The sequence below is a fragment of the Zophobas morio genome, unplaced genomic scaffold (genome assembly GCF_036711695.1).
Source record: "Zophobas morio isolate AGI-343-1 ecotype UQ-CSIRO unplaced genomic scaffold, CSIRO_AGI_Zmor_V1 ptg000044l, whole genome shotgun sequence".
In the NCBI taxonomy this organism is placed as follows: domain Eukaryota; kingdom Metazoa; phylum Arthropoda; class Insecta; order Coleoptera; family Tenebrionidae; genus Zophobas; species Zophobas morio.
In genome coordinates this window covers 827,388-852,402 of record NW_026972149.1, presented here as the reverse complement: position 1 = coordinate 852,402, position 25,015 = coordinate 827,388, and the positions used below count along the sequence as shown (strand labels likewise).

The window sequence follows — 25,015 nt, the reverse complement described above, 5'->3', positions numbered from 1 at the left end:
TTTCGATAATTCAACAGTCGATTCTGGAAAAACGGTTGCAGTTACCAAAAAAACGAGGCCGGAAGTGAGTTCTAGAGCTCGAATTCTACAATAAAGTGTGTCTAGTTAAGTTTCGGAAATGTCAAATTTTGGGAAAATTTGAAGAAGGTGGGACCATTGGAAAAATTTCACTGAAAAAAAGTTGTCTAAAAATTCTAAAAAAATTCATAGATGTAGATCTCGACGTGCTGATTCCAGCAATATAGAGTGTTTAGGGTCACGGAGCAAAATTTTCGCTAGAATCGGTATTAAATGCGAATTTTTTAGAATTTCCAAAAATTTCGATATTTCAACGGTCGATTCTGGAAAAACGGTTGCAGTTATCAAAGAAACAAAACCGGAAGTGAGTTCAGGAGCTCTAAATCTACAAGAAAATGTGTTTAGTTAAGTTTCGAAAATGTCAAATTTTGGCCGAAATTTGAAGAAGGGGGGACCATTGGAAAAATTTCACCAAAAAAAAAAGTTGTCTAAAAATTCTGAAAAAATTCAGGGATGCAGATCTCGACTTGCTGATTCCAAAAATATAGAATGTTTAGGGTCACGGAACAAAATTTTCGCTAGAATCGGTATGAAAAGCGAATTTTTGAAAATTTCTAAAAATTTGTGTATTTCATGGGTCGATTCTGGAAAAACGGTTGCCATTATCAAAGAAACGAGGCCGGAAGTGAGTTCTAGAGCTCGAAATCTACAAGAAAATGTATTTAGTTAAGTTTCGAAAATGTCAAATTTTGGCCGAAATTTGAAGAAGGGGGGACCATTGGAAAAATTTCACCAAAAAAAAAGTTGTCTAAAAATTCTGAAAAAATTCAGGGATGCAGATCTCGACTTGCTGATTCCAAAAATATAGAATGTTCTAGGTCACGGAGCAAAATTTTCGCTAGAATCGATATGAAATGCAAATTTTTTAAAATTTCAAAAAATTTCGTTCCTTCAACAGTCGATTCTGGAAAAACGGTTGCATTTATCAAAGAAACGATAACGGAAGTGAGTTCTAGAGCTCGATATCTACAAGAAAATGTGTTTGGTTAAGTTTCGAAAATGTCAAATTTTGGCCGAAATTTGAAGAAGGGGGGACCATTGGAAAAATTTCACTAAAAAAAAGTTGTTTAAAAATTGCGAAAAAATTCAGGGACGTAGATATCCACATACTGATTCCAAAAATATGGCATGTTGACGGTCACAGCGCAACATTTTCGAAAGAATCGGTACGAAATGCGAATTTTTGAAAATTTCTGAAAATTTCGATACTTCAACGTTCAATTCTGAAAAAACGGTTACACTTATCAAAGAAACAATGCCGGAAGTGAGTTCTAGAGCTCGAAATCAACAAGAAAATGTATTTAGTTAAATTTCGAAAATGTCAAATTTTCGCCGAAATTTGAAGAAGAGGGGACCATTGGAAAAATTTCACTTTTAAAAAAGTTGTCTAAAAATTCTAAAAATATTCATAGATGTAGATCTCGACGTGCTGATTCCAAAAATATAGAATGTTTAGGGTCACGGAACAAAATTTTCGCTAGAATCGGTATGAAAAGCGAATTTTTGAAAATTTCTAAAAATTTGTATATTTCATGGGTCGATTCTGGAAAAACGGTTGCCATTATCAAAGAAACGAGGCCGAAAGTGAGTTCTAGAGCTCGAAATCTACCAGAAAATGTATTTAGTTAAGTTTCGAAAATGTCAAAATTTGGCCGAAATTTGAAGAAGGGGGGACCATTGGAAAAATTTCACCAAAAAAAAAGTTGTCTAAAAATTCTGAAAAAATTCAGGGATGCAGATCTCGACTTGCTGATTCCAAAAATATAAAATGTTTAGGGTCACGGAACAAAATTTTCGCTAGAATCGGTATGAAAAGCGAATTTTTGAAAATTTCTAAAAATTTGTATATTTCATGGGTCCATTCAGGAAAAACGGTTGCCATTATCAAAGAAACGAGGCCGGAAGTGAGTTCTATAGCTCGAAATCTACAAGAAAATGTATTTAGTTAAGTTTCGAAAATGTCAAATTTTGGCCGAAATTTGAAGAAGGGGGGACCATTGGAAACATTTCACTTTTAAAAAAGTTCTCTAAAAATTGCGAAAAAATTCAGGGACGTGGATATCGACATGCTGATTCCAAAAATATAGAATGATGATGGTCACGAAGCAAAATTTGCACAACACCACAGGATTGATTGCATTTCTGGGAGACATATTTTTGACGCATATTTTTTGGAATGACGCATGGACCTACAGATTGTCTGCAATGTTTTTTGTTAAATATTTAAACGCTCAGTGTGAATATGAAAGTTATGAGCTGTTTCAGATATTATTATAGTCAACTTTGTTTTTGAAATCTCTCATAAAATGTTTTGATATTTTTTGGAATCCACCACTTACAACGAACCAGTCTACTTTATCTTGGAATTCTGTTGTAATATCTTCTGATAACTTTGGTATTTTGATATGTAATACCAATCAACTTTATCTTGGAATTCTGTTATAAAATTTTCTGATAACTTTTGATATGTTGTTATACAATACCCATCAACGTTATCTTGTTTATTTCTAAGAAAATCTTCAGATAATTTTTTGTTACATGAAATGTAATTCCAGCTATTTTTATCTAGAAAATTTGTAATAAAATTGTTCGATAAATATTTTCCGAGTATAATATGCGTATACTGATTTAATTTTTCGACTAGCACAAATTGTTCTTCTATGAGATCATCATTTCGAGATTTTGAATTTTTCCATAAATCAGAGGGACCCTCAAACCAAGCATGTATAAATAAGTTTAAGATCAGTATATGGAGTACTTTTTTTTCAGGATATTTTCATCTTTGATGTTGCTAACAAATAAATAACTATTAATCAGTATAATAAAATTATCAACAAGACCATCCATAATGAGTTAAAACAATCTTAAATATTCACACTGGTAACACACTGATGCAACCCGTAGGTTGCATATTTGTTTGGTGTGTTGCATATAGAATACAGGAAATTTAATTTTTTAGTTTGTTTACACAAAGTATGCAAAACCAGTGCAAAACATAAATTATATACTAAAATTTCCTCGTGAAAAACTTCCGCAACCCATTTATCTAAATAAAATTCGCTTATATTAATGTGAGATTTTAATATCATATCTGATGTAACTGTAAATCCAAAAACTTCAGTGCAGCAGTTGGCATTAAACCCAAATATGAACAAGATCTCTTGCAAATGCATTACTTCGCAATTCCTTAAAAATCAGTTGATAGTGCCGTTGGGATTAAAACAGGAAGGAGGAGGAATTAGGGGTAGTATTTAGCCGAATTGGCGGAATTCAATCTTTACCTAAATTCCCACCAGGTAGTTGGCGCAACTCGTATACGCCCGTTCAACATGATATACTCTCTACCTGAAAATTTGTTTGTTGCAGTTTTTAGCAGCTAGTTTTGATTTATAAGGCTGGTTTGGCTTAAGTTATAAGAGTTTTACTGGATAGATGTCGACTGAGCTTAGTATACATTGCCACGCCCTTTTAATATACCTGGACGACTGCCCAAAGTATATTTTTCTCCTCGTTCTGGACCAATTAGTTAAATAGACTGATAACTGACAATCTTATAAAATATTAGAAGCATTTACGTGACTAATTAACTGCGTGGTTAAATGCGTCTATAAACTGGGTCTCGGTATTTCATTTTTTTAATATATTCATCTTGAAAGAAATTTTAAAAATTTAAACTTTTTTAGAATGACATTAAGTTATCAATTCTTAAGAGAATGTAAATTAGACTAACAATACATGAGAACGGTAAGAATGTAAAACTAAAATTTTTCGAAAATGCATGTTGAAAATGAATTCGCACAATCACTGACTTTAACAAAAACATTAAATTGTATTTAGATACAGCTAGCTATGTACACAAAAACAGTAAGAAAAACTATTCTATGCTATAACGCGATTTAATTAATGCGTGATAAAAAAATAACTATAAAAATAATAAAAGATAATTAAAATTAAAATTTCGCTTAGTAGATTCAATAAATAGTAGGCGGAACACACTGTTGTAGTTAAAACACTCTCATGCAGCTACCAACATTAAATTTTTATTAGATCATTATTGTTATCAATGGAGACATAAATTTCCATTGCTTATAAACAAGCAACAATGAAACGTCCGTGGTAATTTTATATACGGACAAATTCTACTTAAATGTGCCTCCTGTTTCGTTTTTTCAAATAACAATAATTTTCGTTGTGTTGGCGTCAGTCTACACATGCCTGATCCTTACGTCACAGCTTGTCTGCTTGTGTCTGCGTACAGTTGTTGGCTTGTTTGACAATAGAGGTGATTGTCGCGTTTTTTTCCGTAATCTTTTTTACAAAAGCGCTATTCGGATCTATCAGAGAATCTCTCTATACGTACCCATTCCAGAGTCGCGAACAACAACCGCATCATCTGTGAGTATTCATAATTTCCATACAACTGTTCCATTTGCCAAAAATGGAGGAGTATTCTGCATACATTAAACAACATAAGTATCTCAAAATTATCACTTTTTTCGTTTTAAGAGCATGAAAATGCCTAATAATCAGTCATCTGAAAACGGGCTCTACGACTATGAAGACACGACGTACATCTCCGAGAGCATAGATAACAACGGAGTGGAGGAGTTCAATGCTACCCCCGATGACGACTTCTCAGAGTACCTCTGGATGGAAAACGAAGAAGAGTTCGATAAAGAGGTATTTTTGCAATAAGTCACACTTCACGTCGTGAATCTGCGAATTTCAGGTCATGCAAAGGCTCGAAGAGGAAGCCCTTATGGAGGAGTGCATTGAGGCTATGTTAGCTGACGAAAACAGTGAGGCACCCTCCAATCATACAAACGGAGCTGAGTGAGTCTTTTTTTTATGTTGTGAAGTTTTATTACATGACCTTCAGACGCGGAGAAAAGAACAGCCTTGACTGAGTGGTTGCATACTTTTTTTTTTCAAAAGAAGTTTCAAAATGAAATGACATGTTGAATGAAATGTGATGTTTACATTATTCATTCAATCATGTTTGTTGTAAACACATAAGTGGCCTTGTTTTCAATAATAAAAATTTCAGGTCCTCGAAATAAACAACTTATCACTAGATAAGGCGTAATTTTTACTAGTAAAAATAAAACACTTGAGTGAAGATTAAGTTGTTTATAAATTTTGATAATTTCAGCCCGAATAATGAAGTATCAAACATGATCAACAACTTGAAGTTGGATTGTCCTGAAGTTGTGAAAGAAAGCAATTTAAATCCGTTGGCTGCTGAATTCATACCAGGTGGATCTCACACACCTGTAGAAACTGTAACTGGTTCGTCCTAAACTGTCTCTGGTACATGCAGTCATGAATCTCAACATGTACATAATTGTCAGAAAAAATAGTGGTATTTTTTTAATAATTACAATGTTTTTACTTCCTTTTATTGAGATTACTTATTAGTGTAACTGTCTTTCCAAAGTGTGAAATTTATTAACTGCAGGTCTAAGTCTTAAATATTTAAGATTGTTTAACACACTTATTTATACAGTTTTATATTATACAGTATAAATGAGATTATCTGTTCTTATCTAAGACATAAAGATCTCATTATTAAACATTGTTATTGAGGAGTGTGGAACATTTTGTGTGATTAGAGCAGCTTTAATGACCCTCCCTCAATTTTTTTTTTCTCTTTACTATTTGTATTTCTGTGAGTGTGTAAAATTAAAAAAAAAGTCTAGGTGTAAAATTTTTGTCATTAATTTTTTATTTCAAAAATATGTCTCGCAACAATCTCAAATTATACACAATCTAAGGGTTATGTAGTGATAATAAGGCTGTGCGAGTACACAAAAAAACTTTTTGTACCTTTAGCTTTTTTTTGCTCTCTTTTGTTTAAGAGGAGTTATTTTATTGTAAGCAAAAACATTCGTTGGTACGAAATATTATATAAGTTTGTATAATTGAATTGTAAAAAAAGAAATAAATTATTTGAATTGGTTTCAGCGTTTCATTTAACTTCCCATCAAGCTATTACCGGGTCTTCAAAAATCTTTGTTACAAATTGGTCATTTTATTTGTTGATTTAGGTGATTCAGGTTTGCTTCTAGAAACTTCTGCCACAAGTTGTGTAATAAAATTGTAACCAAACCAGTTTTGTTTCTTCAAATTTGATTCACAATATATCGGTAAATGCAGAAGATTGACGTTATTTGGAAGCTGTTTGGTTACACCCAGTTTCTGTTTTTCAAGTTGAAGGTGAGCGAAAGATTCCCAAGGGCTTGAAATTTTATTGAAAGAAATTTTAATTACAAAAACTGCACAAAACGGTTAATAGCTCACTAATACTTGATAGAAATTTGAGATAATAAATGCTACGACTGCCCTGTAATTCCATAGTAGAAAAAATTACAAGATTAGACCTGTTTGTCAACATAATAGAAAAAAAAAACAACAGAATTATGAGTGTGCTGCAGCTTTTGCTTCCTCTTTCTTGCGCTGCTTTTCTCTCATTAATTCGGCATCCCTACAAGATCAATCCGATTGGTCCACTTGGTGTAAGCTTTTATCTCTCTTACCTAAATTTTCGTTGTTCTAAGGTTAATCCATCGTTACGTGCTTTACCTTTCGCCTGTTCTTGTTGTTTTTTCTGGTTTTTCGCTCTAGCGAGCTCACGTTGATTGCCACCTACAAAAATTCGCTAGATTTACGCAAACTTAGTAAATAAAACAAACTTACGGGTCATTTTTATTCTGAAATTTGAAGGTTTTTGTAATTTCTAACAACAATTCAAGGCCCCAAGGGCCGCAGCCTCTTCTAAGAACAAATTGCTATTGAAAATCACAGAAAAATAATAATAGACCTAGTTGCGCATATCACCGCAAGGGGCGCGCAAACCGTGCCAACTTTATTTTTAATGGTGATTTAATTGAACAAAAAAAGCGTTTGTTTATTATTATTTTATAACAAACTTCCATTAGAAGAAATGCAAATTCCTAATGGTGTCTGAATGTTCAGTGTTTGAAAAATAAATATGTAAAACTTTGTGCGCAAACGCTTTTAATTTGGGTCACAAATTTAGGTCAGGTTTTGTGGAGATTTGCGTTCCGCTCGGTTGGTACCTACAGATTTTTGCTCACGTGATTAAACACACGTTGTGGTTGTTTCATCTCGCTTTACGCTTCCGCAGGGATATATATTGCACTTTGTTTATAGTCGACGCTTCGCGATTTATCGACGATTTGACAATCGTTTGACATCTGACAACAATGAACTGACGGGATGATCGAAGATTACATGGGTTGTTGTGATAAAATATGTAAATGGTTTTAAAGCTTAGTGTCAGTGATTTTTCTTATCTAGTCGATTTATTGACCACATGTAAACTAGACGAAAAAAAATGAATCCGGGCAGTGGAATGTGTGAAAGTTTAATAACTTGGTTTCAAACTATAGCACCCAGTAAAGCTAGAAATATTGAAGAGATTTGTGATGGGGTAGCGATGTTGGATGCTTTAATACAAATAGCGCCCGACCATTTCGGTAAATTAGAACCAAAAATCAAGAGAGATGTAAGTTCAAGCTGGAGACTTCGTGTCAGTAATTTAAAGAAAATTTTTGAGGCAATCACTGAGTACTATCAAGATGTACTCACACTACAGCTTCTGGAAGATGGAAAACCTGACGTAACTGAAATTGGGGCCAATAACGACAGTGTGCAATTAGCAAAACTTCTACGCTTAATTTTGGGTAAGTAAATAGACAAAGTTGTAACAAGTCAATCATGATCACGTTTCAAGGATGTGCAATAAACTGCGAACACAAACAAGCTTACATCACGAAAATCATGGATATGGAAGAATCCGTTCAACAGAATATAAAACAAGCTATAGAGCAACTAGACTTAGTAACTGGGGGACGTTCCGGCAGAAGTCTTCTAATTCTAGACAATGACGCTCGCGTGTCGCAATTAATGAGCGAGCTAGAAGTTGCAAACGCCGCTAAAGAAACTTTGAGTCAACAGTGCCAACAAATGGAAGCTCAAATACAAAATTTATTAGACGAAAACCAAACACTATATGGCGAAAACCGCTCATTCAAAGACAAAGAAAGCAAAAATTCTGATCTCAGGAAACAAAATGAAGAATTAAAAGAAGAATTATTCAAAGCGGAAGTGATGAGGGACGATTTTAAAGCCAAACTAACTGAACAAGATAAACAAATTAAATTGAACCAAGAGAAAATCGCTGAATTGCAACTAGCAGCAAGTGATACCTCTAGACTGAAGGATGAAATAGACGCCCTTTCAGAATCCGCTGCTAAGGTGCAAGTATTAGAGGCGAATTTAGCTTCATGTAAGAAAAAACTTGAAAAGTACTCTGACGCGAAGAAAACGCTTCAAAAACTAGAAGAGAAGAACATGGAATATCTCCAAAAAATCCTTGAACATGAAGAAGAATTGACAAAAGTTAGCAGCTGGAAGAACCAGTGTGAAACATACAAGAAGCAGTTGGTTGTAATTGAACAAAAATTAGATGAAGAAACTCAAAGAGCAGACAAAGCTCAATTCAACTGCGAAAAACTTGAAACTAAGTTAGTTGCGTTGCAGGGGGAAAAGGAGCGAATAGCCCAAGAAAGAGACAGCCTTCGTGAAGAAATAGAAGAATTGAAACTTGGACGACCGGAAAAAGACAACGGGGCTGCCGTGTCTCAAGAATTGACTCCCACTGAGATGAAGAAACGGTTGAGTTTTTTGGAGAAAGAAAACAAGAGTTTGCGCACGTCGATACAAGAGAATGAGGCAAACCATACACTGCTTGAAAGTGCTTTAAGTAGGATAGATAAACTGCAGCAGCAGAAGCGTTCTGCGAATCAACTAACCATGAAATTAGAGGCTCAGATTGAAGAATTGAAGAATAAGATTTCCAGTGATGATCCCCAGCAAGGTGAGAATTTAGTCAAAGAGTACAAGCAGAAGATAGCGTCGTTACAAGAGGCCTTAGTTACTAGAGAAAACGAATTACAAGCGGCACAAAATAAGTATACGAAAAATTTAGAGAAAGCGAGGGAGGTCGCGCAGCAGTTGGAACCTAAAAGTAACGGAGGAATGAATTCTATGCATCACGCTACACACATGAAGGAAATGGAAGAGAGATTAATGGCGGCTGCTTTTTACAAATTGGGTATGACATGTCACAGAGAGGCCATTGACGAGAGATTAGCGGTTCTAAGTGCTGGACAAGGACAGTCCTTTCTTGCCAGACAAAGACAACCCACGCCCAGAAAACAACCACAGAGATTCAAGTCTAAGTGATTTGTAACATATTTAGCTTAGTTGATTTTATAAACGTACCTTTTGCGTTAGTGAACAATATCACTATAAATTTTATCATTTACTGTTGTTTTAATCAGTATTTTTAATCTATGTTTAACAGTGTTGAAAATAAATTTTTATAAAGATGAGAGATCACTTCCGACGAAACTGGGAATCTTGTAAGTAAAATATCCTGTTTTTGGAAATATGTATTTAATGAATGTTAATGTAAAAGTTCATATTGTTTTTATTTACATATCACAAGATAAATAATTTATTTTAGTATTTTTGGGTTTGATACTTTGAATATTCTTGGTAACATTTCAGTTAAGGATTGGAATACTCTACTAGAAATGCCTTGCGGTAGCATGAATTGTAAATTTTTTAGATCAGAACCGCCCCACGACGCCATTTCAATCATAAAACCTTTGACACATTTGAAAACCAGTTCTGCTCTTTTTTCGCACCAAGATATTGTCATCTCCTAGAACACCAGTAAGTATTTGTTCAACATGTAACAATATTTTTACCTCTGTCATGTCATACTGCAATAGCAAAGGGATAGTCAAAGACGTGATGTCATTAGAACACGCAGTTTTAAGAATATTTCTCAGTCCTAAAACCACTGGATGTCTACTATTAATGTCACTACCTCTCAAACTATCATCAGAAACCATGTGAAAAACAACATGTACTTGTGCTAAATTGGAATGTCTAGTAATATAAAAGTCACCAGCTTGCAACAATTCACTGTTGGTATTCCTGCTAGTAGTTTCTTTCAGCTGAGACTTTAAATACTGATGCGCAGTAGCAGAAATTTTGTCAAGTTGATCATCTACATGCGGAAAATGAAATTCGTTAGTCCTTTGACAAATCTCCTGAAAATCTTGCGTTAATCGCGACCCTACTTTATTATCAGTCATTAAAACAAGTCCTGAAAGATCATTAGAATATAGAGCTAAGGCCGTTTGTAGTAACTGTGGTTTGGGTTCTGAACTGAAACAAACAACTCAACTTTGAGAATTCACAAGTTGAAAACTCACGACTGGTCGTTGTCTTCAACAGCACACAACTCCATCACATTTGCTGATATAATTCGTATATTATGCATTTGTTTTAATTGAGAACCTAAATGTATGGTGAAACTTTCCTCCAAAACGGGTTTACTTATTTCCCTGTTACCACTTGAAGTATATATTGTTGGCTGAGGTGAATGAGGAGTTAAAGGAGAACTGAAAATAATACAATTATACAACAAACAACAGTAACAACTAAAAAAAAAGTACTTAGGAGTTGGTAACGAATTTGTAGCTTGATTCTGTTCCAACATTTGCATCAACCACTCCCTATACTCCCTTCTCTGTGCTTCTTTAATAGTATCAAGCTCACTAGTTAATCGAACTTTCAACAAGGAGTGGTCTTCATAATGCCTCGCCACTAATTCGTTTATTTTTGACTCAGTCATGTCTTGCTCTAACCTATCTACAGCTTGGTTCATCTCTTCACTTTGCTTCTCTGACAGTTCTTGTATACACCTGTTCTTTTCCTCAGTTTTCGAGCGCACCGTTTTCGAATACATGTGCTCTAATTGTAGCATGGTTTCTAAAGCTGGCGAATGCACCATTTTGTGGTAGGCAGTTGCAAATAATTCTTCGTCAGAAGCGCATCTCTTCTCTCCATACTCCGCCATTTCTTCCTTCATCAATTTTTCCCATTCTTTAGTGATTTCATCAATGTTTGCGCTATCACTTCGTGCTTTCTCGGCGAGTTTTGTGGTGTAATTGTTATGGTAAAGTATGCTGCTTTCGTTGATGAATTGAGATAAGCGCTCTATCACATCTACAAACAAATATTATTCGGGGTAGTGCAGGTATTGTGTACTACCTTTTTCGATAAATATAGGGGCGTTATTTTTTAGAATTAAAACGTGGGCTAGTTCTTCCACACTTCCTTCAAACGGAATTTTAATTTCTGCTTCGAGAATTTTGTCGTCGTGGACGTATTCGAATTTGCAAAGATAATCGGACATTGCTAAAAGTAATTAAATTTACTAAACTAACATAGTTTCAGTGTTTTTATTTTATTTGTTAATAACATTCTCTGTTATTAACCTTAAATTTGGTCTACTTCGTGTCAACTTTGCAATTGGCATTTGACAGGAAACATGTAAACACAGATTATGTGAATAATCTACTCTTATTGGGCCCGCGATAGGCTCCACCCACTTTTATTTGCGCGCGCTTATTATGATATGTTTTTTTTCAATACATTTGTATCGTTTTTGACTGATTCTTGATTAGACATAAAAAATACGTGCGACCACAAAATATATTTTTGTATGGATTTCATTTGTGTTATATACTGGTTACATAAGAATAATTTTGCCATTTTTGTATGTAAAATATTTACATTGTATTAGTCTCTGATAGATGCTGTTATTTTTCTGGTATGTACAAGCTACATCTAACTTTCACAGCTGCGTCTATTCAAGATCAATATGTCAATACATAACTAAGGATATCGTGGTCATTTCAGACATAAATGCACCGCTTGCTTATTCTGGGTAATCTAAGCGTATGCATTGACGAATGTGTGCCGCTTTGTTCAAATACGATAAAGGTATTATAAAAGAAGGTAATGCCAAATCTATGACGTTAAATAAATTAAAACACTTTCTTTATTAATGTTCCTTTTTTCCTTTTTCTTTTGAACCCAAGACGAAAAGAACTCCATGCAAGTTGCTGATTAGACCCGAAACTTTCAGAAATAAAAAAATAATGTTTTAAATTAATAATATTAACAGCCTTAAAACATTTAAAACAGAGATCAATATTTTCGTATCTTGTGACACTATTTTCCTCATAATTTAATGTCGCTCAGTAAAATTTCAAGAACATAATACATACTGAAATAAAAATAATATCTTAAGACCGCATTTTAGTAATCATTTAAGTAATTTTGTAGATAAAACACGATAATTTAAACTGATCTAAAATTTCGAAGTAATAACGGAAGAGTTAGTAAAATCAAAACTATTAGTTATATTCAGAAAATTTTAAATAAATGTAATGTTTACAAATAATTAAGTTTATTTACACACTTATCTTTTCTTTGACGTACAAGCCATATAAGCGGTACCTAATACATTTCAGGATGTATTTTTATCTATTATTTATCTCCTCAAAAAAATCATGAGTAATATTATTAAATAAATATCACTTCAATTTGCAATGTGACCTGCTCTTTTACTTACGATTGAGCTCTATATTCTATTAACTATTAACATTAGAATAGGTACGTTACACCTACTAGTTGTTATAAAAAAATTAATGTTTGAACTACCAAATTTTTATTTATCTGAGACTTTTTGGAAATTTTAATGGAATATTCAGTTTGACTTTTACGTTTAGTGTTAATGGTAATGAAAGACGTTTATAAATGGTTAGTAAGTATGTCATCTGTCATTAGTACCAATAATTGGTACTTAGTACCAATTAAAAGTTGTCATTATAGTTACATACACCAAGAAGAAATCAGTGCCCACTTGGATGTTAGAATAATTTATGAAAATCCTGCAGTACCTAATCCTTGTTCTTTATTAAATCATATCTTTACTTATAGTCATAAACTAGTAGGATTGTTTATCTTCAATTTTAATACAAAAAAAAAATATATATATATTTACTTGCAGACAAATAGTGTTCTATTTGAAAAGTCAAAATCTGTGTTATACATTGTTTGTATCTCCATGTTATTTATTTTCGCGAAGCGTAATTGCTGATCATAAATTACTAAAGTTCCACTAGATAAAAAAAAAAACTGTTGTAGCGTTATATAAAATTGTCACGTGATGGAAAACTCAGTTTGTTATTATATCTTTGGTTATACGAACATCACAGAAAGTAAATGCAATAATTCTTGTTTGGGTTGTTTGAAATTATTCATATTATTTTCGTTTGTTATGAACAAAGGAATATTTAAAACATTTGTATGAAGTAGCACTTTCGCAACCAGTGCGTGTAATAAAATTATTGCGTTGTCCGGGACGGAGCAAATTTATTTAGATAAAATAAAATAAGTTGAGTGAGGGAACTAATTTACTAAAGTGTAAAGCAATTTGCTTATGTGCGCCACAGATACGCTTTTAGATTATATTTACATTTATACCATTTGCGACTTTTTTTTTGCTTGTCGCTGCCGTCTCATCATTTTTACTTCCCGAGCGTAAGCTCTCGACGTTTCATGACCGCTAGAGTACGAAAAAAGTAGTCTCCCGTTTCCGTCCGTCTGTCTGTCTTCGAAACTGCTGGACCGATTGTTAGTGAAGGTTAAACGCTAACCAAAATTTGGATAATCTTCTCCACCAACAATTTGATGACGTCATTTCAAAGAATTCCATGTTTAGGTGATGTAAATGGTGTACGTCGTTTACTTCTTTACAATGGAATTTTTTAACACATAATTACAAAATGTTGATATATATTTTAATTACAATAAATAATCACAGATTTTTTTTCATTTTCTAGAAAAACAATTTTTGCTTATCCAATACAAACATGCCGTATTGAAATAATTTTTATTTGTTACTCTTACAACAAGGGATGCGGATTTACTGAACTCAGTGTAAAATGTCAAAATCGTGAAGGCACTGTATCTTTCGCCGAACTTTACACGACAATATTTAAATAAATCAGTTTTTTGAAACAGAATTCGTTTTTATTACAACAAATTCGTTCATTCCGTTAATGCGTTTCATTTAGACTACTTTGTATGTGTTTTAAAATTTATTCTTTGAAATACATATCTTCGGGATTTTGCAGTTTCACTTTGACACAAGAACTAGTGCAAAAGATAGCAAAGAGTAACAGATTAACAAACTAAAATTTTCATTGAAGAAAGGAAAAAAGCAAAAATTAACCAAATTTCTTGTTTACGTACCTGAGTTCACTATCTAACCGCTAACCTATTCAAGCGCCAAGCAAAAAATCTTTCAGCAATATAAATTATTACACATAAAATATCCATTTATATACAGCAAAACCAAAAATATGTCGTTACATACAGCTATACACAAAATATGCAAAATAAAAAGTACAGTTTGTGTTCAATATGCCCAATAGTTTAGAATATTTATGCAAATATGCTTTTGCCCGTATCTCGTTATCACAAAACAAACACAGCAAAATCTAATTTTATAATTTTTCAAAGAAGCCAAGTTCTGTCGAAATAAACTTCGAGCAATTTTTTTAAGTAGGTGTTTGTGGAATGATCGGTGGGTAGTGTAGGGGCGGGTTGAAAGATGGCGCTGGACGGTTATGTGTTTACAAGCATCGGACCGCATTCTATTTTGAGTAGCGAGTTGCATGTTATGTTCAAATAGACATCAGACAGTGTACAAATCGTTTTGTTCGTGTAGCGTCCGCAACAATACGTAACGAACATTTGGCGAATCTCGAAGTGTAGAGTCGAAAAATTCAACTTCGGACAAATGCGTTCGTCTTGAACAAATTCGACAAACTTTGTTTCCAGTTACCAATGAAACATAACATCCTTTGCGTATATGTGAAAGTAGTTATTTTTATGTGTGGACGTTTTTAGAATTTTGCTCGTTGTTTCTTGATAGACCGGCTGTAATGATGGATGAAAATGAACAGGAATTGAAGTCACCAATCAAACGGCTGGGATCTACAAGAAAACTTTTGGTTTTTAACAGTGAGTCCACCTGTTTATTTAAGTTTTATTGTTGTCGTTGGACAAGGCCCACCACGATCCCCAATTTTTTCATCCAAAATGTAAAGACATAGCTCCAATATTGAGAATATTCTAACGTTATTTCAAGGACGTGTTGTTAGATTGCAACAATAACCTTTTATCTGAAAGTATCGTTCGTACAAGTAAAGTAAAAATCGCAGATATCGTCAGATTCGGATTGAAGTACGAAAACATCCCTTAGCAACCGTCACGAGAATATTTCATTATTCACACAAACACCCCATCTCGATCCTCGTATAATCCCACCTCAATTTCATTTTTGCAGCCATCCCGAAACGACCGAAACGAGAACAATTGAATTCAAATTACTGTCGTTGAAAAGTAATTAAAAGCATGACGCAGATTTTAATAAATAGAAATTGCAGTTTGAATGTCACGAATTTGTTTACAATTTTATAAAATGGCTAACTTTTCGTGTTTTCGTCAAGGTCACATCTTAGAATTTTTATCACGCACCAGAGGCGCTACCGGTGACGTCACGAACGTTTCTAAAAAGTTTTAATCAGATAAATCGCGTGGGAATTTATGATATTACTCTTATCAATGTGAATATTCTTAAAATTATGCAACGTTTCCGAGGCGCTTTGATTTATGAGTGAACTTGAACTTGTAGACGTACTGATAACGCAAGGTGTTTAATTATTAACTTTTTTGTTCTAATTGTGGTGTAAATATTAGTTTTATTGTAGTATAGTTCTGAGGCAATGTGACCTCTTTTTCTGGATGATATTTTAATAATCGGCTTCGCACGTTGTATATTTTATGAGCACTCGGGTCGATACAACTCACCGTTTTAATTGCTTTAATAAAACCGAGCTGAATCCTTTTATTAGAACGCTTTGTAAAATTGTATTTTTTGTTTTGTAATTACTTAATCCAGTTTGAGTTGCTTTGAAAATAATCCATGGTGGAGGCGGACATTGGAGAGTCGAATTTTGTAATTATTTTTTAATGATTTTAATGGAAAAATCGTGTAGGGGAATTAAGCGAAATGAAATCGGCGAATCGTTGATGAAACAAAGTAAAATATTATCTCTAATTACACTTTTTCGAAATTCGGCTTATATGTATTTTTGGCTTAAAGACTAATAAATCCACCGCTAACGATGATACTCCTTGAAAATATCGACGGTCGTATTTCTCCCAAGTTTAGTTTAGACAAGGGTTGGAACCCGTTCATTAAAATTGTAAGTCTTAAGTGCTAAACAATGTAGGCGTATTCAGCACATGATTTGTACAAAAATACGTTTGACGTGAGCAAAAATGGAGATGATAATTAACAGACGTTTCATATTTGCTATTAGGACAATGACACTAGTGTCAATTTTGACACACATTAAAATACAAAGCTGGCTAGATCTGTGCCGCTTGTGTTAAAAATCTCAACATGGCGGTGCTTATAATGGTGTGCTGGTTAGAATTAACCACAGAATTACGCATGATTCGCTCTCCATAAATAATTTATATGCGAAAAATATTCTAAAAATGTACGCCCAAACCTATAAAGGAAGTTGACCATGCCAGCCAATTACCATCACTTGTTTTCATTAATAAACTTAACCTACGAGTTCTGAACGTAGTAAATTTAACCTTAACATGTGATAAACTCAATGCCAACTAACAAAATTTTATTTTGAATGACTCAATTTGTTTGTATATATTTATGGGAGTAATTATTTTATTATATTTTGTTGTGATGTCGGAGCTGCTTTTTCTCCAATAAATGCGACAAAGTCGAGTAAATATATTTGCACAAGTTTGTAAATATTTTAAGTAATTTTGTTTCGTGTAATGTAAATGAAGACGAAATTAAATGAGAGAGAATTTTTCGTCTGAGATAAAGGAGCGAAAAATTTGTCGACTTGTTAGTAATCAAACACATCGACCAAAAACAACATAAACAAAAAATGTTTCACATAATTTCACGTAATCAAGAGAGAAACTGATATAAAAAATCTGTATATGAAGTTTTTATATTGGAGAAAGGAGAAAATGTTATGTACACACAACATATTTTAGAGGAATTTCGATATATTATTGATTTCCTGAACGTCTCCGTTTCCTTCTCTCCGATGTCTGTTTGTTTTGTCGTTGGCAACTTTATTAGACAGACAATCCCAGAAACTACTGGACTGAGTGTGTGACAATGATTTGATTGAAGCAATTTTTTTTTGTTGCTTTGGAACACTAAATAAAAATTAAAGTTTCCAAAGTGATTTTTTTAAATTTAGTCGGTATAATATGAAAAAATAGCTCAAGGCTACATTTATTAAGAGTCGATGTTTCTGTCAATATGAGTGCGTAGAATTATTTATTCCTAATGACCAACTTTGATGCACTAGTAACTAAAGCAAGCAGTAAATTAGTTTTTGAATTTCTGTTATAACACTTATTTATAATTTATCAACTCGATGACTTAAGCGTATTATTAGCTGTTGCTACCAACCTTTTAACTCATGGAGATAGATTTATGTATATAGAAATCATCGCAATGTTAACTGTCCATATATTTAGTAGTAAAAGATTACTACGTAATACACACGAGTTGCAAACAACGTGATTAAATGATTGTTATTTAATTTGTTTACGTAAATGATTTCAAAAAAAGAGTCAAATCTAGTTGTATTTGACTATCTGTATCAATCAATAAAAACGCGCTACGGATTTTTGAAAATTTGTCTGAAACGCCTATGTTCGAGTTTAATTGACACGAATAAAATGGCGCTACTGTCAAAATAGTACACGAAAACAAATAGGTATGTTTCGTCGGGTCTGAAAAATTTATGATATAAGTTTTGTGTTATCCTAGATTAAACTTTTCGGATAATTATTTTACATTGTTTGGCAAAATGAGACACTTCTTAAGAAAACTACCAACCTAGTTTTACGAATAATTCCACGCACTATTTCTGAAAACCTTGTAGAACATACTGATGTTATATCGTTTCGATAGCAGCGGAGGCGAGTAATCTAATCAATGGAAAATTAAGCTTCTACGCTTGATTAATGTAACAAGAATCTTGAGTACGTGTGTGAATTAATACGTTTCGATGGGTTTCTGCAAAATATTAAATCCACATTCGAAGTAAAAATCTAGCGAATTTTGTTGTCATTTCGTTTTCTTTTTTTCATTATTTTTGGGTGTGTGTCTTTACGTTCGTGTTGCGTAAATATTTTTTTTACGCGTAAAGTATTAAAGAGAATTGTGTAAAGAAAAACAATATAGCAGATAGAGTGTGTTTAAATAAGCGTGTTGACATTAATACTAAAAACATTATTGATTAATTGGGTGGCGTCAAATAATCGCAAACATAGCCCTCAACCACTGGTAGGAGTCTATGTTTGTAATGACGGAAGTTTTCTCGAGGGGTGAAAGCGAATCGATATTGACAGTCATCCTTTATCTTCGTACATTATATTAAATTAAACTAGTAAAAATGTGAATTATTGAAGTCAAGCAAGCCTTCTGTGGGAGTTCGTACAACGGAAGTGCTTTTTATAATTTTATCACTTCAATCTGTTGCAGTAATCAACATAGCTTGAGAATTTCGACCAAAACCGTCTCGCTTCTAATTTAAAATGCAGACTGGATTTTAGATCTTGTAGGACCCGTTTTTTTATGACCAACGCTACCCCATATGGTCAACACGTGGTCTATCGGCATCGGTTGAAAAAGGGCTACTAACTAATCGCTTCCAAACTGAGATATGATATATAAAGTTTTGTGTAGAATTTCCAACGTTTGGTAGACTTGTGATACGGGCATAATAGAATGGTGCACGGTCGGAAACGTATTTTTGATATCTTGTAGGGGAGATAGAGCTTGTCGAGAACATTCCGATTTTAAAATTAATAATCAAAACAATTTCTAGAAGCGGATGTGTCTTTCGTTTATCTGGGAGCTGGAGTTCGTAACGTAGACCAATAGAGTTATCGGACTGTCTCGTTCAGCAGACATGAAACATATTTCAGTTGGAAACTTTTTTAAGTCTTCATCGCTAGAAGTGGCAACAGGCTTGATTTACGTTTGTTTGATGTTTTTCTGTAATAGATGAGGAAATAATGCATCGCAAGCTGATTGGTGTCGGATTCAAATTAGAACACATGACCCTTGTAGTTTTTAATGGTATAGGAAATGGTTGTTTAAGTCATCAAGCTCATTACGTTGTCAAACAGGGATGTGGTTTTCCTTACTAAATCATGATTTAGTTTTTTCAGTCGTTGTTGTAGTGTCGTGCGGTGCTGTCGCCATGAAGCAGTCTCACACACGCAAAAACACCAAATGCGAATGGACTGAAGGTAAATTAATTCAATTAACACAACATAAACAAACAAAAATGAGCTCTTTAAAAGGCCAAACACTTGTAAAACTACTTTGTTTGTTTATCAGGTCTCATTACACTCGCACTTATCGTATTATCACTCGCGTTTATTGATAAATCATGAAAAGCTTTATTTATGTGTTAACCAAGTCGTAACTCGATACTTTCCTCCCAAAATACGCCGTCGGATAATATAATCAGACCAACATGTTCTTCGTGCTCCTCCAAAAAACAAGTAGCTTAATATTATGTTTGTTTTTTTAGTAGCTTTCAATCCGGCGGTTGTCTTATCTCGACATAATTGAGTATAACCAAGCCGGAAACCATACCATATAAATAAAACTGATGCAAACATGACTTTGGCGAATTCTCATGTGACATCACTACATATTTTCAACAATGAATTATAATCATCTAATTCCCTAATTGCTTCTAGACACTGGTTTTTGCTCAACGTAGGCGTTCTGTTGATGTTGCATTGAGCTGCAGATGCGCGAAAAAATAATAAACAATACCTAGTTCAATAGTCTGTCTCTGAGTTTGTTCACTGTAAACCACGCTGGATTTACTCTTTCACTCCACTTTCTTTCGAGTTTGTATACATTCAAAAAAGCGTTAGCAAGACTGTAATTTAACGCGCCTTCACCCACACACCCTCCGCCTTTCGGCGGGAAAAATTATAAATTTTGAAGAGGGGGGGGGACACAAACTGTAACGTTTCATGTTACATATAATAATTGCAAATAATTGTTACAAAATGGACGTTAAACGCTATAATAGACATACATAAAAAAGAACCGTGTCAACAGTGCTACAGCGGAAGGAAGTTCCGCTGCACATGTGCACTCAAATTCATAAACAATGTATTCTTATGAATGTTGATTTTTTGTGAATATTTAATCAACCGTTCTTTTAATATTTAATCCCCGAGAAAAACTGAAACGAAGGTTTAAAATTAACCAAAACGTTCCAGAATACCGTATTCGAAACTCGCTCAAGAAAACGCCGACTCGGGAGGATGCGTCATCCATCAAATTAATCACAGACTGCGAAGTAATATAAAACGTTCAAGCTTTATTGGAAAATATTCTTTAAAATTCCCTTGCCGTCGCGCCCTGTTACTGGGAGAATTTGTTTTCGCGGCGTATGTTTCATTGGCAACTTCTGTAATATATTCACGGAGTGAAGGCTGAAGTTTCTTAGGAACATCTCCTTGACGAGTTCAGGTTTTGTCTGACAGCATTGTCTGAGATTTGCACAATGCCTTCGTATTAGTCTAGTCGATCAATCGATAAGTTTTATTTGGTATTAAAAAAAAACATAAAATGGACGATCGTGACGTTAGCGGTTTTTCTTTGTTTCTGGTACAGTTTACGACTAATTAATGCGCTTTGCAGCGAAGATCTGATCGTGTTCGGTAAATTTTGTCGTTTAATTAAACTAGGGAGTTTGTGTGGCGTTCGTTTTGCGGCATATATTAACGAAATTGTAATCGAGTCATCCTTGGAGGTCAACCCATGCGGCTTTTATAAATGTAAATTCCATTTTTTCTATCTATGATTTACCAAAATAATTGCTGTCTTTTTATGTAACGTTTATGAACAAGATATCTTTTTTAGATCTGAGTAAGTTTGTTTTTATCAGCACCGCATTATTGCGTGATAAAAAATGTGATCTAGTCATCCTTGGCAAAAACAGCAAATGTATTTTGACAACACTGCAATGTTTCCATTTACTGTAAACACACAAGAAAATATGTAAGATGAATGTTGTCAGTTACACGTATTAAGAACAAAAAACGTTTAATATAAACACAGGATTTATATTCAAGGTTCAATCGATCATACATCACAATCGCAAGCGCGTACATTTCACGTAATAACAATATTAATAATTTTCAATAGTGCAGACAAATGTGTCTTTTATGCAACATCTATAAAAGAGAATTCATTTAAACACATTTTTTGTCTAGTCATTTACTGATATAAAAACTCTAAAAGACTTTTCTCTTATTCATTCTCGTTTCTGCTCTTTAGTATGGTTTCCCTATTATTACATACATCAATAACTAGCCTTCGAAAAAATTCAACGTAAATTCTTAAAAATTTTGTATCTTTTCATGATTCCCCACCAACAGCATTTCAACATTTTGCATAGTAAATGCGTTTTAAATTTTATAAAATTAATACCTCTAAACTCGTGGTTTATGCATCTGTCTTGATTTTTTTGGAAAACATCTTATATTTTGACGTAGAAACTGCAAAACCGAATGCTTTGAAAAATGTTACAGAAGTTTTAGAGTTCAAAAAATTTGTCTTTCCAAAAAAAGATATAATCAACCAATTTATTTACTAAACAAATCAAGGACGATTCATCCAATTTTCCAGAAAATTTGGGAATACAATACTGTTGCTACTAAAAATGTACTTCAAAGGGGAGGGAAATTCTGCATAATTAGCCTTGGAGCAGTTTGTTTTAACTCAATCTTATACGCAAACGCCGTTTCTATTTCTAAGCATAACTCGTGCACATTTTTTTAATATATACTCAATGAAATTTAGTTAAATGTGATAATAATTTTCTGTATTAGTATATCTCTTTTTTTTTAAGCGGCATCTAAAAAGTCTCTTTAAGCTTCAATGAGATGGATTAGATAATATAATAATCAGAGCATTTTTATCAGCACTTGTCAAAGAGTCGCTGCTGTGAACATATTTAATAAAATATCACCATGAATGTGTTCTCTTGGTACTTTTTTACCAGCGACTGATAATTTTCTTTTAATCTTATCTATTGTCACTTTTAATCTATTAATAAAGCTGTTTATTTTCATCTATTATTGTTTCTGTTTGTCGTAAATTGTTCCATATGTTATACAATTGTTTCCATTTTTATTTACAGTTCGATGAAAATTTCGCGTATACATTATAAAATAAAGCGTTGTTTACACTGTACACGCTTGACTGGTTAACATTTAGCTCTGCTGTGCCGAATCACAGCAGTGTAGCCAAGGCTTAAAGGTGTACCTCCTTATTAAATTACTTTTGACATTTAATATTGACTCGAGAAAGTGACTAACAAGGGTAAAACTTTTACAATCACTAATTGGCACGACTTTGTAGAATTCAGTGAAGCTAAGAAATCGTTTAATAAAAGAAAAATTGCCGTTTTTGTGATTCTGAAGTTATTTCCTCAAAAGTTAATAAAAGATGTATTACTAAATAACTTTTCCTTGTTTGCTACGATCCCCGCTGTTACATATCAAAGTCAATAAAGTGGAAAAAATGGACAAAGCACTGACCTTGAAAACACATGTGTCGACTACTTTGCTTTTTATTAAACGAACCGTTCTTAATTTTTTTGTCCTTTTTTAAAGATAGCGTAATCGCAGTTAAAACCACATAACTGAATAACTAAAACGACGATGCCATTTTTCTACATGGTATATCAGAGAAATTGAGTCATATCAGTTCCGTAAAAGGTTTATCAATACGGTAAAATTATTTGGCATACGCAGTCTATTTTTGACGGTAAGATCATAAAGTGAGATAGTTTAAATCCTGCCTTGAGTTGGAATTATGGAAAAAAAAATAGGTAAGTTTTATTTGTACGTACGTGCACTTGTAAAAACTTAAAATTTCTATTGTGCTGTAATAAAATGATTCATTTATCTTTGTTGAGTAAAGTAAGAAGTGAGGTTAAGATCATAGAACGTAGGTAGCTGTCAAACTATAGCGATTCTTTGTTTCTTAAATGCCTTAAGAGTTAATGCTATAAAGACAACAAATTTTACACGATTCAATTGTTCGACATGGATGACTAGATCGCTGAGTTCATAAAACAAGTTGAACACATTTTTCATGTTATTTAGAAAATTGACGAGTTTTTGTTTCGCAATATAGTACATCCCTTTTTAATGATTCCGCCTAATTTGGTGATTATGATTAGTATGGCTTATCTATGGACGCAAAATTCGTTCTTTGAACGTTTCCTGGTATGGAAAGGTTTGAAAATCCTTGAAGCATTTAAATTACAAAATTTTACTTGCGTTCCGCATTATGCTTCCGAGGTATTGGGCACATAACGTTGTATAAACAGTACGGTGTATTTTTAACCCGTCTACTTACACAATGAAACTTTCGGCGTTACGATTTATGAAAATGTTAGTGAAATGTTTGTATGAATAACGAATAGTAAACAATTTCCTGTAAAATGATTTCGTATCGCGTCGAGTGTAAGTGCGTGGGTTGTTATGTCAGAATTCCTGTTCGTAGATAATCGGATGTGCACGCAGGGGCGACTTAACCAGGTACAAACAAAGTGAATAGTAAAGCGGCTCTGCTTACTGTTCGTTCCAATCGCCGGCTGGTAAACTGTCAACGTCGCAAACGTTTGGCTGCGACAGGCCAAAATTTGTCCCTTCGAGCCGGATCCAGCCTAAAATGAAGTTGTTTTTCCCGACGGCGGCGGGTTCAGCGGGTCGTTGAGCGTTATCAGTGACGTTAGTCACGGTTCGCCGATTGGCCAATTTACGCGTAAAAACGCGGTCTCGTAAATAGGTAGCACAATTACGGGGAATTGGCCATCAGACAGCTGTTCGAATGAGTGATCATTTTGAATGGTTTTCGTTGGGATCCAAGGGTGTCTGCCGTCTGATCGGTCCGTACAACGTGCGCGTGGCGCAGACGCGGACTCGTTTTTGGCCGGGTTCTACCCCACCAGTCTGAAGCGATGCTACATCGCAACGCGACATACTACTATACTCTATTACCTTGCCTACAGCGAATAGTTTAGAATCGGGACGACCGATGTCGTATTAGCTTAGTTATTGGCTTTTTTATTTATAGAACCCACGTGCAACCGGCTCGATGTGTTTTATTTATACCGTGTTTCGGCGTTTTTCAGCTATTTTACTTCCGAAACTCGTTTCCTACCGATAAATGGCATAACAAATAAGAGATTTTCGTGTGAGTGCGCAACACGCAGCATCCCCAACGATGTTTCAGTGCATCATCCAACAAAAGAATGGCTGGATTCACCCCCATAACACAGAAACCAAAGATGTTTTTCCAGGTTTGATTTTTTTTATCTTTGTTCAGATAACAATGCAGTTGCCGATACACGAATCTGGACCCACATTACAGAATAACCATTCATATTACACACAATGCCCCTTCGGTTCTAATCGGATAACTTGGATGGTCCCTTCATGAATTTCATTAAATCAAAACTGACACCACCACCAGTTTTTTTACACCCAGGAGACACGTTCCCTAATCTGGAGTGACAGCGGCGGAATGAAAATTTGATGTAATTTCAAAAGAAACGAAAACTTCATATAGTAGAATTCAAGATCTAGAGAAAACTTCGATTGAGGAATGACAATCGATATCTAACTATTAGCCGATTCAATTATTTAATTCGGTATTCATACTTCGAAAGTTCAAATATATACAAAACATATATAGTATGGTTATTTGTATCTAACGCTAATAACTGAGTTGTTTACGTTTTTTATGGTCTCTGTGTATCTGCATAGTACTGTATTATGTATTATATATAAACTTGCGTCA

General features: G+C 33.9%; 4 protein-coding genes across 5 annotated transcripts in view; 3 read left to right on the top strand and 1 right to left on the bottom strand.

Moving 5' to 3' along the window:
• Window positions 1–4,202: 4,202 nt before the first annotated feature.
• LOC135141286 (polyadenylate-binding protein-interacting protein 2B) lies at window positions 4,203–6,036 on the top strand. Its single transcript, XM_064072256.1, has 4 exons — window positions 4,203–4,473; window positions 4,585–4,758; window positions 4,808–4,911; window positions 5,231–6,036. The coding sequence occupies exons 2-4, from the start codon at window positions 4,588–4,590 to the stop codon at window positions 5,376–5,378; spliced, it is 423 nt and encodes a 140-aa protein (XP_063928326.1). The 5' UTR covers window positions 4,203–4,473; window positions 4,585–4,587; the 3' UTR covers window positions 5,379–6,036.
• A 925-nt stretch (window positions 6,037–6,961) lies between these two features.
• Window positions 6,962–9,442, top strand: LOC135141284 (protein hook). Its single transcript, XM_064072253.1, has 2 exons — window positions 6,962–7,784; window positions 7,835–9,442. Exons 1-2 carry the CDS (start codon window positions 7,436–7,438, stop codon window positions 9,346–9,348), a joined length of 1,863 nt encoding a protein of 620 aa, XP_063928323.1. The 5' UTR covers window positions 6,962–7,435; the 3' UTR covers window positions 9,349–9,442.
• A 102-nt stretch (window positions 9,443–9,544) lies between these two features.
• Window positions 9,545–22,768, bottom strand: LOC135141285 (protein C12orf4 homolog). 2 transcript variants are annotated; one of them, XM_064072254.1, is made up of 6 exons: window positions 22,744–22,768; window positions 11,233–11,379; window positions 10,635–11,187; window positions 10,392–10,580; window positions 9,879–10,344; window positions 9,545–9,832 (listed from the first exon to the last, which is right to left on the bottom strand). In XM_064072254.1, the coding sequence occupies exons 1-6, from the start codon at window positions 22,754–22,756 to the stop codon at window positions 9,623–9,625; spliced, it is 1,578 nt and encodes a 525-aa protein (XP_063928324.1). In that variant the 5' UTR covers window positions 22,757–22,768; the 3' UTR covers window positions 9,545–9,622. The 2 variants fall into 2 exon arrangements, with proteins under 2 accessions (XP_063928324.1, XP_063928325.1); XM_064072255.1 differs by lacking the exon at window positions 22,744–22,768 and adding an exon at window positions 11,460–11,507.
• LOC135141283 (SLIT-ROBO Rho GTPase-activating protein 1-like) overlaps window positions 14,708–25,015 on the top strand; it is a 33,166-nt gene continuing 22,858 nt past the window's right edge. The window contains exon 1 of the mRNA XM_064072251.1: window positions 14,708–15,060. Within this exon, the coding sequence (XP_063928321.1) occupies window positions 14,982–15,060 (79 nt within the window). The 5' untranslated portion in view covers window positions 14,708–14,981. The remainder of the gene's footprint in view (window positions 15,061–25,015) is intronic.